The following is a 23541-nucleotide window of genomic DNA, read 5'->3' on the forward strand; positions in this document are numbered from 1 at the left end:
TGGTGGCGCCGGCGATCCCACAGCTGGGCGACATGACCACGCCAATTGAGGTAGAAGACTACATCCCACTGCCTCCACCGCCTCCACCGCCTCGCCGCTCTTGGCGCATCAGGCTGAGGAAGGAGAAGGAGAAGAACAATGCATGAGAACTGAACTTTCTCAGGTATGTCAAATCTCCAAAATGATATATATATATATATATATATATATATATATATATATACTATATATATATATATATACTTAGTTACCTATGTTATCTCTAATATGCTTAGTTTCCTATAGGTTAGCTTCATTTTACCTAAGTTGGCTCTAATATGCTAACTTAGAGCTTATATGCTTAGTTCCTATAGGTTAGCTCCAAAATAACTTATGTTAGCACAAAATGATCAAGTTTACATAATAAGCTTATAGTCTTTTTCTTATTCTTCTTCTTTTCCAAAATGACATAGGTTAGCTTCATTTTACCTAAGTTGGCTCTAATATACTAACTTAGAGCTTATATGCTTAGTTTCCTATAGGTTAGCTCCAAAATAACTTATGTTAGCACAAAATGATCAAGTTTACATAATAAGCTTATAGTCTTCTTCTTATTCTTCTTCTTTTCCAAAATTCTTCTTATTCTTCTTCTAGTGTTCTTCTTCTTCTAGTATTCTTCTAGTCTTCTTCTTTTTCTTCTTCTAACTTCTTGTTTATCATTTTGTAGATTTGATTTAATTCAGGGAAGCTTGCGTGGATGGAGTGCTTCTTTTCCATTTGTGTTTTTATTTTGTATCAATGTGAAACTTTTGTGAATTGATGGATAACGGTGTTGGATGAACAATGTGAAACTTTTGTAATATGTAACGATGGAACTATGTGTTGGCTATGTATGTATATATGATGGAACTTGTGTGTTGGCTATGATTGTTATATGATGCTTGTTGTATATATATGTGTTGGATATCTCATAGATGAAATAGTGACCTGATATTAAGAAAAAAATTAAAAAAATTGTTACTAATGGCGCACTACCATGTGGTGCGCCATTAGTATAGCAAACACTAGTGGCGCACCGTGAGCAAAACTAATGGCGCACTGCCTGTTTACTGGATGGTGCGCCATTAGTATACCAGATACTAATGGCGCACCAGTGGTGCACCATTAGTAAAAATTACTAGTGGCGTGCTACTAATGGCGCACCGGTGATGCGCCATTAGTAGGCAAAACCGGTGCGCCATTAGTAGGCCTTTTCCTAGTAGTGTTGGAACTAGAGATGGCGCCGATGGGGCGTGCTGTGTTGGTTTGGAGGCGTCGTGACACAACGGCGCTGGCCGACGAAGTGACGACGTGGGCGATGATGGTGGCTCCAGCCATCGTTGCGCCAAGCATGGTGGTGTGCGCAAAAAGCTCTGGCAGAGCATGCGCAGGCCGGCACAATGCCGGGAAGCCTCTGTTTGCAACCCGGAGCCACAGCGTTTCGCCGGCATGAGGCGGGTGGCCCACCGGGCAGTGCGCCGGGCGGTGATGTGGGCATGGTGGTTTTGCCTACGACCTACGTCACGCCGAGCCTGGACGTCATCTGTTCTGAGGCACGGGAGGTGTAGAGGGAGCAAACCGACCAGCAAGATGCAAGCGAAGACGTTAGCGATGCGATGAGTATGGCCGAGTTGCACCTGGACACGGGCGAGGACGTGGTCCACCCGACTACACTGTCGCCTGATGACCTGATGGCAAGGGCAACAGAGAGCTAATAACCCACAAGTATAGGGGATCGCAACAGTTTTCGAGGGTAGAGTATTCAACCCAAATTTATTGATTCGACACAAGGGGAGCCAAAGAATATTTGCACGTATTAGCAGCTGAGTTGTCAATTCAACCACACATGGAGATTAATTATCTGAAGCAAAGTGATCAGTAACAAAGTAATATGATAATTTTGATAGTAGTAGCAATGGCAATAGCAACAGTAACAGTGATATCTATGATTTTGTAGCAAGTGTAACAGAAACAACAATAGTAATAACTTAGCAAGAACACTGTAAGAGAAATTCATAGGCATTGGATCGGTGGATTCGTTGGATGATATTCATCATATAACAGTCATAACCTAGGGCGATACGACACTAGCTCCAGTTCATAAATATAATGTAGGCATGTATTTCGTAAATAGTCATACGTGCCTATGGAAAGAACTTGCATGACATCTTTTGTCCTACCCTCCCGTGGCAGCAGGGTTCAATTGAAAACTACGAGATATTAAGGCCTCCTTTTAATAGCGAACCGGAACAAAGTATTAACACATAGTGAATACATGAACTCCTCAAACTATGGTCATCACCTGAAAGTATCCCGACTTCTATCACTCCGGGGTTTACGGATAATAACACGTAATAGGTGATCATAACTTGCAAGATCAGATCTAGAACATAGATATGGTGATAACATAAATGGTTCATATCTGAAATCATGGCACCCGGGCCCAAAGTGACAAGCATTAAGCATGGCAAAGTCATAGCAACATCAATCACAGAACATAATGGATACTAGGGATCAATCCCTAACAAAACTAACTCGATTACATGATGAATCTCACCCAACTCCTCACCGACCAGCGAGCCTACGAAGGAATTACTCACTCCCAGTGGGGAGCATCATGGAATTGGCGAGGGAGAAGGGTTGGTGATGACGAAGATCAAAGATCCCCCTCTCCGGAATCCCAAACGGACTCCAGATCTGGCCTCCCGATGAAGAACAGGAGGCGGCGGCTCCGTCTCATGAAACACGATAATTCTTTCTTTCCGATTTTTTCTCAAAAAATAGGATTTTATAGGGTTGGAATCAGGGTCTGCGGGGCCACCAGGTGGGCACAACCCACCTGGGCGCGCTAGGAGGGGGGGCTCCCTAGTGGGTTGTGCTCACCCAGGGTCCCCCCTCCGGTGGTTCTTGGCTCCAGTACATTTCTTGGTTCTCTTCGTACAAGTCTGGTGAGTTTGGTTTAGCCTATATGGGCGATGACACAGGTCATCGTGTTGCTGGAGTAGGTGACATCCAAATCAACATGTTTGACGGAGTTGAGCGGATGCTTCGGGGAGTCAGGCATGTGCCAGGGCCAAGGAGAAATCTAATTTCGCTTGGTGTTCTTCATGATAGTGGTATGGAATTCTGCTGTGATCGGGATAAGAAAACCATGAAAATCATGAAGGATGGGGTGACTGCGATGATAGGAGAAAGAACGGCTTCACATCTTTACAAGTTGCAAGGGAACTCTATTGCAGGTGGAGCCATGGTGACTGAAGCTGCAGGAGTAGCAATGGAGTCCCACGGTGGCGGCGGGTCTAACCCGTCGGGTAGCTCTCAGTGAGCTACAAAGAAGACAACCCAAGTCCGGAGTACATTGAGGTTCGAGTATGGGTGACTTCTAGGTGGTGGAGAATATTCGTCAATGTGGAGTTTGTTATATTTGTGTCGAATATTATATACGTAAGGGGTTACGTGGACTTGGAGTTGTAATTGGTGCGGTTAGGTACGAGTCGTGTAGGAGTCGCATACGTTGTATCCTAGGCCTCTTATGTACGGAAGAACACCACACGTTGTAACCCATGACGATTTGATAGCAACAGGTACGCGGGGGAGCCGACGGCTTTTGTGCCGACGCCCGAGCGGCCGGTGTTGCGGTATCTTGGGAAGGAGCGCCCCTAGTCATGCCCTGTGGATGTAGCCATATCGATGAACCTCGTTAACAAATATCGTGTCTCGGTGTGTTGTCTTTGATCTTGCATTAGCGTTTTATTCTAACAATCTACTTGAGAGTCCGTCCTCAGTACCATAGAAGTGTCACGTGTCTTTTCTAACACAGTACAATCATAGATGCTCATCATACACGCACATACACTCATCTATAAATGCACGCATGCACATTTATCTATATGAGCACCTCTAGTTATTGAACCGACACAACATCTTAAGATTGATGAAGTCATTATAGACACATAATAGTCCATGAAAAATACTGATCTCGGTGCCGCAGACGAGTACGTCGAAGCTGCCAAATTCTGCAATTCCGTCCATGCATGCTCCTTAATTGACTAGCATGTTGACTACCATTAAGCTCAGTATCTACTACAACGTGCCAGGTTGAATTTCCCCATGCGGTGTTAGCTTCAGTCACAAATTAACAATCCATGCATAGAGGTAGCCAGGTAGGACAACAAAGATGCATGTATCTGGCAATTTTGTACGCTAACCATAGACACACCCCTTCTAGCTCTATGTCAACATGATGGGTCTCTGGTCCAATTTTCCAGCTCTTTCTTTATTCTTGCCATCAGAAGAAAATATTCGTACGTAGCTAGCCACAAACCCTCGCCCTGGTCAAAAGTCTCACTCCACCCCCTCGTGCTCACCCAGTCTCACTAACGCGTTGCCAACATGCCATGCACTCACACTGTGAAACGGACTCCTCACTTGTTCTTTACAGTTTAAACTCAAAGGTACACATCAAATACACAGAAGGTACAAATCGACCGATATATTCCGCTGGTGTTTCTCTCCCATATATAGCTATCAAGAGCTTGCAAGCAGCCTGACACCCTCACTACCCTAGAAAACGCAAAGGCAAAACATATGGATCACAGCAAGAACTGCGACCATGGCCTGGCAGAGATCGAAGCGCTGCTGCGTCGGGAGCAGGAGCTCGTGACGCAGCTCCGAGCGCTCATCCTTCCACAACTCCACAACGTGGATAGCGGGTCGGCCGAGCTCGCCGCCCAGCTCTTCGACGACGTGATCGGCTGCAGCACCAGCGTCGTATCTAAGCTCTTCACTGCTGGAAGTGGAGCGACCATCGAGCTCATCGACGACAAGTCCTTAGTGAGGAAGAAAAGTCCTAGTACTGCTGCTGTTGCTGCTGCTGCTGCTATCGATGACAAGATGGACGAACAGGCGAAGCCTAGCTGCATCGTTGGTCGAAAGAGAAGGTGCGTGTATATGTGATATGCATGGATATTCATCGTTTCCAGTTAATCTCATGGCTCGTGCATGCACACAATAGTAGATCGTCGATCAGGCTAATCGATTCTAAATTCAATTGGGACATGTTATATATCTTCAATTCGCATGATCAAGATCACTTCTAAACAAATACCTCACATCTTGTAGGAGGAACGACGGCAAGCGATCAAGATCACTCGTGACCAATGTTCCGCATTATGATGGTCACCAGTGGAGAAAATATGGGCAGAAGAACATCAACGGAAGGCAACATGCTAGGTAACTAATTACACTAAACAAAACACACATACTCTCTTCGTCCACGAATAAATGTATATCTAGCTTTTGTTTTAAGTCAAAATTTTAAAATTTTGACCAACTTTATAGAAAAGAATAATAGCATGTATGACATCTAATTGATACATTATGAAAGTACATTTCAAAACCAATCTAGCGATACTAATTTGGTGCCTTAAATGCTACTACTTTTTCCTATAAAATTGGTCAAAGTTTTAAAATTTTGACTTAGGAGAAAACCTAGATGTACACTTATTCGTGGACGGAGGGAGTACATCTTTCGTTAGCAGAAGAGTATAGCTGGTTATGGACAACCAATCATGCGCTAGGTCAAAGTTTTAAAACTTTAACTTAGGAGAAAACCTAGATGTATACTTATTCGTGGCCGGAGGGAGTACATCTTTCGTTAGCAGAAGAGTATAGCTGATTATGGACAACCAATCATGCGCTAAGATTAAACTTGTGATTAAACAGGAGCTACTACAGATGCACCTACACAGAACGGAACTGCTCAGCAACTAAGACAGTTCAGCAACAAGATCAAGATGGCGGCGGTTCTATTTATTCCGCAGACGCTGGTGAGGATCAGGGTGCAAAGTACACTGTCGTGTACTACGGTGATCACACATGCAAGGCCGGCGACAACATCAGTAACAACATTATCGATCATCTGCCCAATCTTGTAGATATAGATCTTCGGAGGGGTGAAACAGAGCGAGTAACGGCAGGAATTTCAGAGTTCGACATGGAATTAGATGTGCCGGCTCTGCTAGAGGTGTTCAACAATTCTCAGCTGAATTGGGAGATCGTATGCTAGCCAGTTAGTAGACATATTTGTTTAACTTAAGCATGTTTGGGTGAGTGCTCAAATTGGATGGTAAATTATTTCAATGGTTCTTGATGAATGATTCTTTAGAAACACAGTACCGACACATACGTTTACAACACGCATGCATACACAACCCTATGAATGCACACATGAAAGCTGTATTTATGAGCATCTCCGAGAGACCGAGCCGACATCTCTTGAGATTGACGAAGTAGCCACAATCACCTTATAGTCGACGGGCATGTCATATGGGTAAAAAAAATATTATCACAAAGCCTGAAATAAATACAGTTAATAATGCGAGCATCCCAAAAGTTTGGGGAATGATCAAAACATGGCTAGGCCAATGTCGTTACACGGTTAGAGTTTGGGGAATGACCAAAACATGGCTAGGTTTACACGATGTCCATCCTACGGATTGGAGAGGCATGGTTTCCGTCAAGGAGTGGTGGCGCAACATAGCTTCCGGGAGGTCACAATCTCGAAGGGCACTTCTTTCCCTTATGCTTCTTATCTCTTGAGAAATTTGGAAAGAGCGAAATGCACGTGTGTTCCGCAGCACGGCAATTCCGGTCGGGGTGCTTGTGACTCGCGTCAAAGCGGAAGCTTCGCTGTGGTGCCTTGCCGGGGCGAAATATTTGTGCAATATAATGCCGCGAGAGTGATGCTTGTAATCTGGTCTTTTGGCCAAGACTCTTAAACCTTCTTCTTATTCAATAAAAATGGCAAGCCTTTTGCCTTGTTTCAAAAAATAATAATGCGAGCATCCCTGCCATGTCTAGGACGTTGGTTTCACCACAGGAAAGCTAACCATCTAAGTTATGCCAAGTTCTTGATGAATATTGATTGCGAATTTGCAATGCTAGCAAATATCTTACTCAACATGCCTATAATCAAAGGTTCAATAAGAAGGGAACCTATGGTTTGATAAACTCCTTTATTAAACTAAACCTGCTTCCAATTAAATTGGCATTTATTTTATTTGAAGTTTTTCCATGGTCTCTAGATATTCATTTGTCGACTTCGCCGATTCGTGTCTTCTACATATTGACCAGATTCAACTCTCTATTTGGAACATTGGGGTTTTCCTAGTTCCCATGGGAATTGTCGCAATAAAAGAAGTACCAATAGATCGAGTTATGCCTTTTGTCTATGGTGTTGAATAAACCCATGCCTGCAGTAGCTAGTGTTTTTGGTTTTCAGTTTCGTCAGTTTCAGTCTTTTCTTCAGTTTCGTCAGTAGTTAGCACGTGGAGCGTTTCTGGCGCCCTCACCGATCGCTCGTGGGATGGCACGAGCATCACGATCTGTGGTGGCGCGTAGTTAGGGGGCCACGACCCCGTTTCTGTTGCTGTGCTCTGAATAAGTAGAGAGGAATGAAAATCAGAAAAGTCGCAAGTTCACGCGGCGCAAAACCTCCCTGTTCTTCCTGCCACCTGAGTTTCAGAGAAAGACCGAGGTGAGGTGAGAGAGATAGGCTAGAATTTGCCAACAATTGGCATCAGAGCCCTGTTCTGGTCTTGGAGATGGCAGGTCCAGACGACTCCGGTGGCGGCAAGTCGCCGGCCACTCCGCGGGCACGGGTCTCCGACGGCAACGAGCTTGCCGTGGCCGAGAGATCCACAGCGTGGATGGCGCGCGACATCGGCGGTGCGGCGTGGCCGCAGCTGACCCGATCCAACTACACCGACTGGGCTGTCCTGATGCAGGTCATGATGGAGGGACGGTATCTCTGGGACGCCGTCCAGACGGGCACCGCCGAGCGCAGCAAGGATCGTTTGGCGCTCGAGGCGATCCTGCGCGGCGTGCCGCCGGAGATGGGACCCACGCTCGCCGCCAAGGCGACGGCGAAGGAGGCGTGGGACTCTCTGAAGACGATGCGGCTTGGTGTGGCGCGGGTGCGGGAGGCAAAACTCGCGACGCTCACCAGGCAGTACGGCGACATCAAGTTCGCCGACGGCGAGTCGGTGGACGACTTCGCAATGCGTCTCACCGCGATGGTGGGGCAGATGGCACAGCTCGGTGAGAACATCCTTGAAAAACGAGTTGTGAGAAAATTTCTGTCAGTAGTCCCCCAACAGTTTTCGCAGATCGCTCTCTCGATCGAAACTCTGGTCGATCTCGATCAGCTCTCTGTCGAGGAGCTGACTGGGAGATTGAAAGCGGCGGAGGAACGCCATGAGCTGCAGCAGACCACTGATAGCGTGGGGCGCCTGCTTCTCACTGAAGAGGAGTGGAACGCCCGTCTCAAGAACGGCGATTCTCACGCTGGTGGCTCAGGCTCCGGCTCGTCTCGAGGCCGGCGTGGAAGAGGCCGTGGGCGCCGCGGCGGTGGCGGCGGACGTGGCCAGAACGGGGGTGCTGGTAGAGGAAATGCCGGTGGCACCGGCAACGACGACGATCGCGACAGGTGTCGCTACTGCGGCATCAGCGGCCACTGGGCCCGTGACTGCAGGAAGAAGAAGCGTGACGAGGAGGCGAAGGCCCTTCTCGCCCAAGGGCACGGCGGGGACGACGCCGATCCCACGCACCTCCTCATGGCGCAGGTGTGTGATCTGTCCGCGATTCCAAGCGATTGCGACGGACACGTCGACCTGGTCGAAGAGCACGTGGAAGCTCATCTGGGCCTGGCCACGGACGCTCACTCCGGCGTCTGGTACCTGGACACAGGGGCCAGCAACCATATGTCCGGCGAGGAAGCCTCGTTCAGTGAGCTCGACCGTCACGTCACCGGCACCGTCAAGTTCGGGGACGGATCGGTCGTCGACATTCGAGGGCGCGGAAGTGTGCTCTTCACCGACCACGCCAGCGGCCACCGCGTCCTGAGCGGTGTCTACTTCATCCCGCGGCTGAAGAGCAACATCATCAGCATCGGGCAACTCGACCAAACCAGGTGCCGGTCGGATATAGAGCACGGCGTCTTCACCCTCTACGACCAGCAGCGTCGAATCATGGCAAAGGTGCAGCGCGCCGGCAACCGGCTGTACCCATACGCGCTCCAGCTCGCGCGCCCCGTCTGTCTGGCCGCACGGTGCGCGACGGACGAGGCGTGGAAGTGGCATGCAAGATACGGCCACCTCAACTTCCAGGCGCTCCGCAAGCTCGCCCAGCAAGGACTGGTGTGCGTGCTGCCCTCCATTGACCACGTCGACCAGGTGTGTAACGGGTGCCTCGCCGGCAAGCAGAGGCGTGCCTCGTTTCCCGCAGAGGCGAACTATAGAGCGGAGCAGATCCTGGAGCTGGTGCACGGCGATCTTTGCGGGCCCATCACGCCCGCCACGGCTGGTGGGCGGCGCTACTTCCTCCTCCTCGTCGACGACATGTCCAGGTACATGTGGCTGTCAGTGCTTCGGTCCAAGGACGAGGCCGCGGGGGCGATCGCGCGGTTCCAGGCGCGCGTGGAGACAGAGACAGGGCGCAGGCTGTGCGCACTGCGGACGGACCGCGGCGGCGAGTTCACCTCCGTCGACTTCAGCGACTACTGTGCAGACCGAGGGGTGCAGCGGCAGCTCACGGCGCCGTACTCTCCTCAGGAAAACGGCGTTGTGGAGCGCCGTAACCAGACGGTGGTGGCCATGGCCAGGAGCATGATGAAGCCCACGTCCATGCCAGGAGAGTTCTGGGGGGAGGCAGTCACCACTGCCATGTTCATCCTGAATAGGTCGCCGACGCGCTCCGTGGTCGGCATGACCCCGTACGAGGCGTGGCACGGTGATCGACCTCCGGTGCACTTCCTGCGCACCTTTGGGTGCGTGGTTCATGTCAAGACGGTGAAACCGCACCAGAGCAAACTCGAGGACCGCTCCACTCCGATGGTTTTCGTCGGGTATGAAGAGGGCGGCAAAGCGTACCGCGCCTACAACCCGGCGACCAAGCGTGTCCAGATCATGCGGGATGCTGTCTTCGACGAGTCAGCATGATGAAACTGGGAGGACTCCTCTCATGGCACTCCGGCAACAGTGGGTGAGTCGTTCACTGTACCTTATCCAGCTTACAAGGTGCAGATGGCTCAGAGTGGCGGAGAAGAAGAAGCAGAACCTCAGACACCGCCGGCTCCGCGGAAACTTGCAGCGGCGAGATCATGCTCTGAAGTGAACACGCCCGCACCTGTCAGTAGTCCGGACACGGCCGTGTCTGTCAGCAGCCCGGAATCGGCGACTGAGGCACCACAAACCCCTGCTGCAGCCGCCACTCCAGGGGGTTTGGAGTTCGTGACACCACCCTCCGGGAGCCCAGTGCTGGACGCCGATGACGACGCACGCGTAGCTCATTGCTTTCGCCGTGTGTCTGACGTTCTCGGGCTCCACTATGGCGCCGTCCAACCAGACGAAAAACTGCTGATCGCCTCTGCTGAAGAACCAAGTACATTCAGAGAAGCGGAGCTCGATCCAAGCTGGCGCAGAGCGATGATCGAGGAGGTAAACTCGATCAAGGAAAACAACACGTGGGAGCTCACTGATCTGCCCGCTGGACACCAGGCCATCGGGGTAAAGTGGGTGTTCCGCGTCAAGAAGGACTCGGCCGGAGAAATCGTCAAGTACAAAGCTCGCCTCGTCACCAAGGGATTTGTGCAGAAGCCTGGGATCGACTTCGACGAGGTTTTTTCCCCAGTAGCTCGACTGGAGTCCGTGCGCCTTCTGCTAGCACTCGCAGCGCACGAGGGATGGCCGACCCATCACATGGATGTCAAATCGGCTTTCCTCAATGGCGAGCTGAAGGAGGAGGTCTACGTCGAGCAGCCGCCGGGTTTCGTCATCGACGACCACAGGCGCAAGGTACTGAAGCTGCACAAGGCGTTGTATGGTCTCCACCAGGCACCTCGCGCTTGGAATGCCAAGCTTGACGCCACGCTCATTGACATGGGTTTCCGTCGCTGCAACTCCGAGCACGCCGTCTACGCACGCGGGTCAGGCCGCGAGCTCCTTCTTCTGGGGGTGTACGTGGATGACCTGGTGATCACCGGGGCCGACGCCACGGAGATCGACAATTTCAAGACGGCGATGAAGGGCAAGCTTAGGATGAGCGATCTCGGGTTGCTCTCCTACTACCTGGGCATTGAAGTGCGCCAGGATGTGGATGGTGTGACCATTGCGCAGAGCGCGTACGCTGACAAGATCATTGAGAAGGCGGGGCTGATGGGGTGTAATGCACGTCAGACACCCATGGAAGCGCGTCTGAAGCTGAGCAAGGCAAGCACAGCAGCTTCGACGGACGCTACGGAGTACAGGAGCATGGTGGGGACGTTGCGCTACCTCACCCACTCCCGGCCAGATATCACCTTCGCGGTGAGCTACGTGAGCCGTTTCATGGAAGCGCCCATGGTCGAGCACTTGACTGCTGTTCAGCACATCGTCAGGTACGTGGGCGACACTCGTGATCTGGGGTGTCATTTTCCTCGCCGGCGAGCCAACGGAGCCAGGCTCGTCGGGTACAGCGACAGCGACATGGCGGGCGACATCGATGATCGCAAGAGCACGTCCGGGGGAGTCTTTTTCCTCGGTGATAGCCCTGTCAGCTGGCTGTCGTAGAAACAGAAAGTGGTGGCCCTTTCATCATGTGAAGCTGAGTTCATTGCAGCCACAACGGCCGCATGTCAGGGCGTGTGGGTGGCGCGTCTGCTTGCAGAAATCACAGGTGAAGAACTTCAGGTGCCACTGCTTCTGGTGGACAACAAATCTACCATAGCTCTCTGCAAGAATCCGGTTCTCCACGACAGAAGTAAGCACATAGATGTGCGGTATCATTTCATCAGGGAATGTGTGGAGGATGGAAGGATGACAGTTGATTACATCCGAACTGAAGATCAGTTGGCTGACATTCTGATGAAGCCCCTGGGACGGGTCAGGTTCATCCAGCTGAGAGAGAAGATTGGAATGAAGAAAATAAAGTAAGCAGACTAGGATTTAGGAGGTGATTGTTGAATAAACCCAAGTCTGCAGTAGCTAGTGTTTTTGGTTTTCAGTTTCGTCAGTTTTAGTCTTTTCTTCAGTTTCGTCAGTAGCTTCAGGTTTCTGTTAGCGAGTTTAGCTCGAGTCATTTAGCGCGTGGAGCGTTTCTGGCGCCCTCACCGATCGCTCGTGGGATGGCACGAGCATCACGATATGTGGTGGCGCGTAGTTAGGGGGCCACGACCCCGTTTCTGTTGCTGTACTCTGAATAAGTAGAGAGGAATGAAAATCAGAAAAGTCGCAAGTTCACGCGGCGCAAAACCTCCCTGTTCTTCCTGCCACCTGAGTTTCAGAGAAAGACCGAGGTGAGGTGAGAGAGATAGGCTAGAATTTGCCAACATATGGCATATTTCCTAAATAAATTGGTTCAAAAAAAATTCCTAAATAAATTGGGTCCAGATAATAGATCTAGAACAATACGTTTTTAACTTTAAAATGCAAGCATGCTCAGTCACTTGAAAATGCAAGATGCTCTCTCCTTCTCCAAGTCCATGGGAAAGACAGGGAATGTTTGGACGAACTGAAGAAGAATGAATAATACTCAAATGGGAAAGAAGGGATTGTACTATACCATACCACTGTACCTTCTGTCTCGACCGCCCATTTTTACATCAAAGTTCATGCAAGCAAACTTCTCTTATTTGTTTCTCCCAACAAAAGGAACATTTGCACTCGAAACTTTGCAGATAAATATCACACAAGTACTACGATGTGCATAAATGTGTTCATATTTTTTGGCACAACATAAATTTTTAAAGATGATACAACTCATCCGAAATTTGAAATTTGACAAAAAAAATCATCAAAACAATTGGAAACATTTTATACAAATAGTGGCACTTGTGTATACTTGATCTTCAAAGCTTTAAGATCAAATGTTCTCTTGTTTGGAATAACAAAAAAGATAGATTTCTATATAAGGACAACACAAATCTTGACGCAAACTGAATGGTCTAGATAGAGGGTACAATAGTATTGTAGTACTCAAATATACAATGGTTGGGGAAGCACTTTTCAAAACTACTCCACCAACCAAGATAAATTTTTTTGTATCCACGTTTCAAAGGATATGTGTAGATTGAGATTAGGTGAAGCTATATTCTCAGCACAAAATTTATAATGTTTTCAAAGGTTGTGTGCATACTAATTGTTGCAGAGAGTGAGAGAAATGAAATTCTTTTTTTATGAATAAAAGACTTCTTCTTCGCATGTTATATATACATTTTCGTAGTCATAGACCTTGTACCTAGTCGATTTTGCATCAGCCTGCTTACAGAGAGTTGTTTATGATGATATGTACATAGTTGGATCATAGAACCATGGATGTATTTACCCCGCATAGACGGCTGTTTAGTCTACACATGGTTTACTCCAGCATCCTAGGTGGCCTTACTCTTTTGTGAAATCATGGCACACATATTTTTTTCTTGTTTTTGGATGTCTAGCCATGTGTGCATCTTGTTATGCAGAGTTTGGATTTGAACTCTGTCTGTTAGTATTTATTATTATTATCCAAAATAGTAAGGCAAGGTCATACTATAATCTTACTGCAAAGTAGGTAAATATTTGCACAAATGAGAAAGAGGAAAAAGAACTATATATAGAGTAAAGTTTGCATTGTGAGTTGCAGAGAGAGAGAGAGAGAGAGAGAGAGAAACTTAAAGATGATGTTCTATCCAAGTAATGAAGCGTTAGTACTTTATTGTTGATTATTAATTTGTAACATAGCAAGCCACGCTTTTATCAAAATAATAAAATATACAACTGGTGGATGGACCCACTGTGAAAGAAAAATATGTACAAAAGAAGATTCGAACAGAAGGAAAAGAAACATAGCCAACAAGGTTCCACTGTTTCCTTGTTTGTGTACTTGTTTTCTTTTGAAAATGGCGAGAAATCTCCAGCAACTACATCTCATCATATGCTTATTTGGGGGGTTTCTAAAACTAGAGGATACCCCACACATTGCTCTGGGAATCGGTTGATAAAAGTTTGGATTGATAACATGAGAACAAAAAAATGAAATTACATATGACTTATTATGATTGATCATGTATAGTTGTAACAATATTTATTTAATATAAGTCGTATAACTGATGAATGGGAAACATGTTTCCATGCATGCTTGAATGTTGTGGTGTGTCTTTTCCCCTGCATGATTGCATGTTGAAGCGTTCCTTATCCTATTCATAGTTGTATAGTGAGGTGGAATGCTTGCATGTTGAGATAAATAACAAAACATACCAAACAAGGTTCCGTAGTTGCCTTGTTTGTGTGTTTTTTTTCTTCTGAAAAATGCAGGAAACCTTCGGCAACGACATCACACCATATGCTTGATGAGGGTAGGGATGGCAACGGGGCCCATACACGCCAAACCCATGGGGACTTCATATATTAGGGGCGGGGATGAGCGAAACACATCCCCATGGGAATATTTACCAAACTAATTTATTCCATTAGGGTAGAACAGGGATGGGGACGATATCCTATTCCCGATACCCAATAGCCATCGGCGACCCGGTTTTTAACTGTGACACTGCTGTCAACCTTAAAATATTGACAAACAAACTTGCCAAAACAAAAAGGCCCTTAACGAAACCTTAAACCTATCTCACATCCTCACCTCAGCTGTCACCATGGCCAAGAAGTCAGTACAACCTAGATCGGCATTAGAAGGACAAGGACAACACCATGTATATATGTTGATTATAGGGTGTCATACAATGTATATGAGTATTTGTTTATGGGGATGGGGACCCTAATTGGGCCAGTTCCTAGTGGGGCATGGGTATGGGGAAATTTCATTCCCAGTCATGTAAAAGGGGATGGGGATGATGGGGAATAGATGGGATGAGGGTGTTGTAGGTATCCTCATAGGGGATTGTCCTCATTGCCATCCCTAATGATGGATGTGGATGAGATTTTCTAAAACTAGATGATACCCCATGTGTTACTGCCTGAATTGGTTCATAAAAATTTAGATTGATGACATGAGAATAAAAATTTAAAACACATACGACTTATTATAATTGATTATATATACTTGTACAATATTTATTTTACATAAGTAGTATAACTGAATGGGAACATTTTTCATACATGCTTTAATTTTGTGGTGAGTATTTTCTTATTCATGATTGCATGGTGAGGTGAGCTTTATCCTATTCATAGTTTTATGGTGAGTTGGTATACTTGCATGTTGAGATAAATAAATTGGTGGGGATGACTATCTTAAACTGGCCATAGTGGGAGTAATTTAGTTAGCTACTTCCTCCTGTGCATAGGACATGCGCGTAGTTATAGGTCGTCCAGTTGACTAACTGAAAATGTGTTATATGTCATCAAAATCATATCATTGGGTACATATGCAAATATAGTTTATATTTCTTTTTGTTACATATAATACATCATTACTAGGGAAAACCTTATACACAGGGGTATAGCAGTAGCGCTGGTTAGAACAGAGCGCTACTGCTACTTAGTAGTAGTGCGTGTCAATAAAGCGCGCTGCAGCTATGGTTGTAGCAGTAGCGCGTCTGCACGTAAAAGCGTTACTACTGTAATTCTTACATTGTTGCCGGTAGGATAGGAATAGTAATAGCGAGGCTGCTAAAAGCACGCTACCACTAAGTTCCTTGTAGTAGCGCGTTTCCTGCATAGAGCGCTACTGCTAAAAAAAGAAAAATAAAATGAAAAAAATATAGAAAAATAAATGAAAATGAAAGAAGTAGAAAAAGGAGAAATGAAAAAAAAATATATAAAGATAAACAAAAGAAAATAAAAATAAAAGAGAAAGGCATAGCAGTAGCACTTGTTACCACAAAGCATTGTAGTTACTGTAGGAGTAGCGCGTTTTATAGGCCCGCGCTATAGCTACATTTCTTAGATAAAAAGAAAATAAAAAGGAAAATAAATAACTACTTCCTATAGCAGTAACGCATTTTCGTGGAAAGCGCTATAGCTAACTTAGCTATAGCGCTTTTGCCCACCAGCGCTACTGCTATTTTGACTTAACTTTGTGCGGGCTCAAAATTTTGCTAACTCCTTTCCCCCAATCCCCATCGATCTCCTCCATCACCGCCTCTCCCTCGCCGCCCCTGCTCCCTTGCCGCCGTCGTTCCCTCGCCGGCCCTACTCCACCGGAGCCGTGTGCCCTCGACGCCCCTACCTCCCTCGCTGCCACTACTTCCCTCGTCTGCTCCTCGCCTCCCTGCCTCCCTCGTCGCCACTGCCTCCGTCGCCGCCAACGGAGCCGCGCGCCCTCGCCGCCCCTGCCTCCGTCGCCGAGCACCTCCCCTCCATCGTATCTCCACTCTCTGTAAGCCCCCACCCCTCCTCTCCCTCTGCCTGTTCTTCCTACCATGTTTTTTAGTAGTGGTAGTAGATGTTAATTAGTAGTAAGGTTCATAGATAATGTTTCTTAGTAGTAGTAGATGTTAATTAGTAGTGGTGGTGGTACTAGTTAACTAGGGTAGTAGGGTTAATAGTAGAAGTTTTTTAGTTAGGGTAATAATAGATGTTAAGTAGTAGATAATGTAGATTTAGTTCAGTAGGGTTTAGTTTTTGAATTGAGTTTGTTTAACTAGATGTTAATTAGGGCAGTAGGGTTTAGTTTAGAGTAAAATTTAGTTCAGTAGTTAACTAAATATAATTTTTTAGAAAAAAAAATGTATATGCTTAACTAGGGCGGTAGGGTTAGGGTTGTAGGGCTTAATTACAAATGTTAGGAAAGTAAGGTTTAACTAGATGTTAACTAGGGTATAGTAGGATTTAGTTTAGAGAAAAAATAATATAAAAATATAAATTTCTATTAGTGCCGCAAGTCCAGTAGATTCTTATTTTTTAGTGAATTTTTATTAGGACAAAAATTTAGGACATAATTTGAGCTCTAGGGTTCATAATTTTTATTAGGACAGAAATTGAGTTCTAGGGTTCATAATATTTACTAGGACATAATTTTTATTAGGACAAAAATATGTAAAGGTTCTAGGTTTCTAGGGTTCATCCATCTATATTTGGTTTTTGAATTGAGTTTGAGAGAGCATGAGATTTGTGTAGATTTTCTTGAAGTGTCAAACACTAGGAGATGCAAATTTGAAGTGGCCACGTTATATGCAAATTCCTCAATAGTGTTTGTTCATGTTTATCTACTGTTGTAGTTGCTCATGTACATGTTCTTAATTGGTCCTATTATATGCAACATTGAAGTGGTTCGATTGTGCCCAAGTGGCCCTTTGTTGTAATGATTCCGAGTGGCCTATGTTTTGCCGGAATGTTGATTCATTTCCATTCTGGAAAATTTCAGGCTCTATTTGTCCAGTTTGTAGCAAAGGTCTTGCCGAAATTTTCCGTGAATTTCGCCATGACTTGTGCTACAAACTAGGACATATCGAGTGCTCGGGATTTACCGCAACAGGAATGAATCAACATTCCTACGAAACATTTGCCTTTTTATGTCATTATTCATTTTATTAGGTCTAGAATTAATTGACTAGATTTAATCGTAGGAAACATGGCTAGCAACAATGAAGGACAGGGTTCTGGTGATTGCAATGTCTACGCGGCGACAGACGCCTATTTGAACCTTCTCGATGAGCAACGGTTGTTGCAGGGACCACCTGTCACATCCGAGACTGAGACCGACATCGAGACCGGCGCTGAGACTGACACCGGCGCCGAGACCGACACCGAGACTCGCGAAGCCGGTATAGAACCGAAACCAAAGAGGCAACGACGCCCAAACCAGCTCATCACTACTAGAGTGGTGGTCACGGAGGTGGACGACGGCAATTTTAAGTCAAAAGAGCCTGCGGAAGCATGCGCGTGCTACGACAATCAAATAGGCTGTATCCTACGGGCAACCGCCACCATCAACGATGTGAAACTAAGGAAGATACCAGATATGAAGAAGTCCCTCCTAACGAAGCTGCACCAGGTGTTCTTGTTCCCGGGCCGAGATGAAAGCAAATATAAAAATCCAGATAAAGACTCGACAATGAAGAAGATAAACAGACCCGGGAGTGGCAAGTTTAGCGGCGCGTTCTCCGCCTGGAAAGTAAGGGTGAAAGCAAGGATCATCAACAAAAAAAGAACCCTACTCCGAGATTGTAAAGGATAATCCGACAATTACGAAAGAGCAGTTTGAAATATTCAAGGTGGCTTGCGTTGCTGAAGCTGCCAAAAAAAGTCGGAGTATATGAAGGGGTTCAAGAGAGGAACATGGGGTGCCACCACCTCGGAAGCCGTGGTTACGCGGGGAAGAGGTCCATATGGGCCAAGGAGGACGCGGAACGCGAAAGTCTGGGCATCCCAAACCCCTTGGCGGAGTTCACTGCCCCGCAGGAGCGTGACGTCCTCAGAACCCGGTACCATTGGGACCCAGTCAAGAAGGTTTTCGAGACGAACGCGGTCACGAGGAGTTCATGAGACTGCTGGTAATTTTAAATTTACCCCCTAATTTTAGTTTCTGATCAATTCGACTGCACGTTTAGTCATATTTATAAACGATCCTTGTTCCTTTTGCGGAGAGAGCAGCATAGGATCGCGGCCGAAAGGCGTTGGCGAGGCCCAAGTGGGACACCCCATTCAACCGGGCCTTGAACATATTGAAAGGACTCCCGGTGGACACTTGGCCTTCGTATGGGCACGTGCACGACGTCGGAGACGACACCACGTGGAAGAAGTACTACCGTGAGATCAGGAGGAGAGAAAGGAAAGACGAAGGTTAACTAAAGAAAACATCAATAAGAAGATTGCGATTGCGGTTGATAAGAAATCAACTGAGACAGTCAAAGCAGTGGTAGCTGCCGCAAAAGAGGAAATGACAGCTTCGTATGGTGTGTTGCTTCCGGCTATCGTCAATTGGAGCAGGGATACGAACCAACGCCTCAAGAAGTACTACATTATGTATGATGAGACATGCCATGTAACTTGTATAGCTATATCGCGTGATTATGATGTGACGACATGATTTGTGTTAGATGATATGATGAGACTATTATGTGTATGATATGATGAGCATATTGCATGTTTATGATATGAATAGAATACTATATGAAACTTGTACAGAAACATCGCAAATACGTAGCAAAAAAAGATACGAGAAAATATAGTAGTAGCACTCTTTAGCGCTGGACAGGAAAACGCTACTACTAAAGCACTTAGCAGTAGCGCTGGTATAAAAAACGCTACTGCTAAGTAGGTATAGCAGTAGCGCATGTCAAAACGCGCTACTGCTAAATGTTAGATGTAGCGCCTTATCAGTAGCGTGGGTACCCACGCTACACATACACTAAATACCTGCGCTACTACTAGACTTTTCCCTAGTAGTGCATATTTACCTAGTTAAATAGATTACCTAGAACTACGTGCATGTCCTATACACCGGGATGGAGGGAGTAGTAACATAATGCACCTCAAAATAAGTTTGCTTATGTTCATCTCATTAATGAGGAGAGAGATGTTTCTGGTAACATAATATGTTATTATAATATAATGCATTTCATGGAAAAATGAGTCTTCATCCAAACAGATGAAGGCTTTGCATGATACTACACATTCTTCTCCGGCACGTTCTCGAATGGGTCCATGCATCGGTGGCGGAGAAAAAGGATAGGAATTGGATGGAGAGCGGCAAGATGAAAAAGAAAAGTGAGGGATTTTACCGCGAAAACAGTGTGGCCAGCTACAAAGCGTGGCTCCGCTTTAGTTTTGGATGGGTCTAGGATGTCAAAATTTGACGTGGCTAGTGTCTGGACTTCCTCAAAGCCCACTATTTTGTTTCCTGTTTGCGAGAAATGACGGTTCAAACTGCTCTGTGAATCAATTGGGTCACCATTGAATGGCTTATGGGCAGCAGACAGCTTTAGAGCGTCTAGACTGTCTTACCTTTTGTATTCCCCTTCCTTCTAATAAAAGAAAGGCCTATGACCCTTTGAGATGAATGGCTTGCGGGGTCTGAAGAGTTGCCTCCGAACAGATATAGGCTGTTTGAGGGTCGGCTTGAAGACGTCCCAAGTTAGTTCCCACTATTACCAGCTCTAGGTATTAGGTATATAGGATGTCACGGGTACCCTGGTCCCTGGGTGTTGCTGATCTTATCGGCAGCCTCAACTGTTAGTGCTAAATATGGTTAGTTTAGGCCTAATTATACTGTGTGTTAGGCGCATAATTTAGGACATACACAAATAGCATATTTTCTTGTTGTCTTATTGATTGTACTACTCCCCCGGATCAAGCTCCATGCCACTCCCTTTCCATCACCACATGCAAGTTCCTTCAGAAAGGTAGGGCCAGAAAAATATATAGTTGACTATTCCCGCCCGGTTGGATTATGTACGCTCAGGCTCAGGTCTGCTACAATTGGTTGTCGTGCATTTTGTCACTGCATGTGCCGCAGGCAGCGTCGACCAGGCACACGAATCTATACATCATACATCTGCTACAAATTAATTAAGTCGTCTGGATCAAATATCATTATCCACGGCCATATACGACAAGGTTGTGGCGGCCAGTAGGCCCCACTTGGAAAGAAATGATAGCTTAGCTAGGGTGGTTAATTTGTTTTTTTTTAAACGGAGAGGGTGGCTAATTTGTGGCGGGAACACGCCATGGTGATGAGGGAAAAACCATAAGGTAAAAGTTTCTGCCACTAATTGTGATGTTTTCTCCAATATGATTTATGAAAATTTGTTTGACAAACTGTAGATAACCGAGTTCCGCTGGTTTTGGTAGTGTGCATCGTACTATTCATATCTAAACAAATCTAAGACAAAAATTTTGAAACGGAGAGAGTACTTTTGTGGTCAATAAACCTTTTATTGCCAGAATTTTTTTCGCTGAAATGGTGTCTTCTTAATTTCCGTTCACAATTATCTATGTTTTTTCAATAATAATTACCTAACATTTGCTAGACTTTATCGGGTGTATTACATGCTTCTTTGCCTGCTCTCTGTTTCATTATTAAACTTGACCACAAGCTTCATAACTGCGATTTCATAAATGGTGACCGTAGCTCCTTTGATGCAAAAATATATATAACTTTGAATTATTAGGTCGTTACGCATTCGTATTTTATGATTGTGCTCGCAGGGCTAGCTGTCCCACCCACTGCACACCAGGTGAAAAAGAACCTAGCAAAAAGATGAATTTCCACACTTGCATACTAGAATATGGGCACAATTATTTAGCCCCTGCTTGGAACACGCGAATTCTTTTGCGAAAGGGGGAGGGGCAGGTATCCCCTGGTGGTATCCACGGTGTTTGCTCATTCATATAGTACTATTTTATACCGACTGCATTGCTAGTCCAGGCAAAGTCAATGTACTTAGATTTGGTCGTTGTTGTGGTTCATGGAAAATTGTGGCAAAAGAAGGTGGCCACTGAGCTCGGGCTCACAGTTTAATCCGTCGATCGATCAATCGGAAGGAGCAAAGAAGGACCATGTAAACGTATTAATTACAGTACACTACAGAAATAAGTACACTATGCAATGCGCGCTATTCCAATTAGTCCACACACGCTTGCAGACCGAGCTCATATATGGATGAAAACGACTTACATTTGGCACGACCGATGGCGTCGATGGGACTTTACCATTTTACCCCGACCTGGAGCATGGCCACATATGGTGGTGACGAGGTCGTGGTGACATGAGATTGCCTCTGCCAGCCTGACGCCACTAACGTGCGTGCATGAGTGCGTATAATTAACTCTTGAGCACGATGGATTACTGGCCAGATACTTGCTTAATTTGTTCACAGGGTAACTGGTGAACACAAACGACATTGACCATGCATGCACTCATAGAGATGAAATCAAAACCTAGCTGCCGATGTACTCGATGTGTATGTGTCAGTCGTTTTGTTTAGTTGCCATCTCAATTATCGCATGTGCTCGATGCCGATCCATCCCCTGACCCCTCTTGCCTACGTCGCATGCAGCTGATTTTATAACTTATAAGGCGCAATTTTATGTGCAAGTGGCAGGCCCCATTAGTTTACGCGGTTACATAGGGGTACCATATATACTAAAACCGTGGACGCACAGTTAGCTGCTTAATCTGACTCTGAGATCGAGGCGAGGAAAGTTAGTTGAGAACTTGAGAGAGATGAAGCACATCAAGAAAAGCAGCAGCTCGTCCAGGCTTGTCTGCGGCGACGACCGTTCGGCGGCGGCGTTGAAGGAGATGGCCAGGGAGCAGTCCCTGGTGACGCAGCTGCGCGCTGTCGTGCTGCCGGCGATCCAGCTAGCCGGCGGCGAGCGCGCCGAGGTCGTCGCCCAGATGTTCGAGAGCATACTGGACTGCTCGGCCAAGGCCATAGCCACGCTGAAGCTTCTTCGTCTCGATCATTCTCAAGTTGATGATGCGGTGCTGCCGACGGCGATGGTGGACGACAAGACGAGAGTCAGGAAGATCGTCACTGGTGACGGAGAGAAGGACAGCGACGACAATGCCAAGCCCCTTCGCCGTCAGCGCAAGAGAAGGTGAGGAGCACTGCATATTTGGGTATGTTGAATAATCGAGAAAAAAACAGCTAATGGTTTTTATGCTGTGAGCAGGAGATTAGCCGATGACTCCGTGGCGCTTGAAACGCCTGTTCCTCACTACGATGGCCACCAATGGAGGAAGTATGGTCAGAAGATCATCAACCACACAAAGCATCCAAGGTATACAAGTAGATATACGCATAATTTTTGTTGCGTATACATCAAAGATCACAAATGGAAATGCAAAAAGAATACCTTCGTGGTACAACAACTCACTGGCGTGGTTTTGGTTGAGCAGGAGTTACTACAAATGCACCTACAAGCAAGAACAGGACTGCAGAGCAACGAAGACGGTGCAACAGCAGCAACAAGACGCCGGCGTCGACGATGACCCCGCCATGTACGCCGTCGTCTACTACGGTCAACACACCTGCAAGCCCGGCCAGACCGATGCTGCCGTCGTCGAGACAGCAAGCACCGGTAGGTGCGGTGAAGGCGGGGGAGAGGAGCATGCACGGAGCAACAGCCAGTGCAGCAATATCTCAGTGACTTGCTCTTCGATTGTCGTTGACCACCACCAGACGACGACGGCGGCGTCCCTCGAGAGCAGTTGCAACCTGCTCGACATGGCGGGAGACTTGGCTACTCCAGAGGTGAACCAGTATGATCAGCTGTTTGACGTGGATTCATTTTCGCCGTTGGATTTGGGGACGGCCTGGGCGACGGATGTGAGCGGGCATGGGCTCCAAAAGTTTGGAGGCTGGTAATAATAAAATTCTGATCACGTCCATGGATGAGTTAAATAGTCGATACGTGAAAACATGTTGTGTAAGCATCTTTATTTTGTAAAAGTACTCTCCCCGTTTACAAACATAAGATATTTTGGACATTTCAATATGGATTATCAAAATTGCTATTCCTACGGATAACTTCTACGAAAACTTTACATAGCGTGCGTGAGAGAGGCAGTAACCGTTATGAGAAAAAACAAGGGAATAACGGCATCGGA

At 46.5% G+C, this 23541-nt stretch overlaps 2 protein-coding genes across 2 annotated transcripts; both read left to right on the top strand.

Moving 5' to 3' along the window:
- Positions 1-1634: 1634 nt before the first annotated feature.
- Positions 1635-6085, top strand: LOC119299419 (WRKY DNA-binding transcription factor 70-like). The gene is made up of 4 exons (XM_037576655.1): positions 1635-1712; positions 4543-4958; positions 5140-5250; positions 5743-6085. The coding sequence occupies exons 1-4, from the start codon at positions 1635-1637 to the stop codon at positions 6083-6085; spliced, it is 948 nt and encodes a 315-aa protein (XP_037432552.1).
- Positions 6086-20669: 14584 nt separating this feature from the next.
- Positions 20670-23312, top strand: LOC119297200 (WRKY DNA-binding transcription factor 70-like). Its single transcript, XM_037575078.1, has 3 exons — positions 20670-22529; positions 22605-22712; positions 22831-23312. Exons 1-3 carry the CDS (start codon positions 22153-22155, stop codon positions 23297-23299), a joined length of 954 nt encoding a protein of 317 aa, XP_037430975.1. The 5' UTR covers positions 20670-22152; the 3' UTR covers positions 23300-23312.
- Positions 23313-23541: the final 229 nt, after the last annotated feature.

This window comes from Triticum dicoccoides, chromosome 5A, assembly GCF_002162155.2.
Source record: "Triticum dicoccoides isolate Atlit2015 ecotype Zavitan chromosome 5A, WEW_v2.0, whole genome shotgun sequence".
Classification (NCBI taxonomy): domain Eukaryota; kingdom Viridiplantae; phylum Streptophyta; class Magnoliopsida; order Poales; family Poaceae; genus Triticum; species Triticum dicoccoides.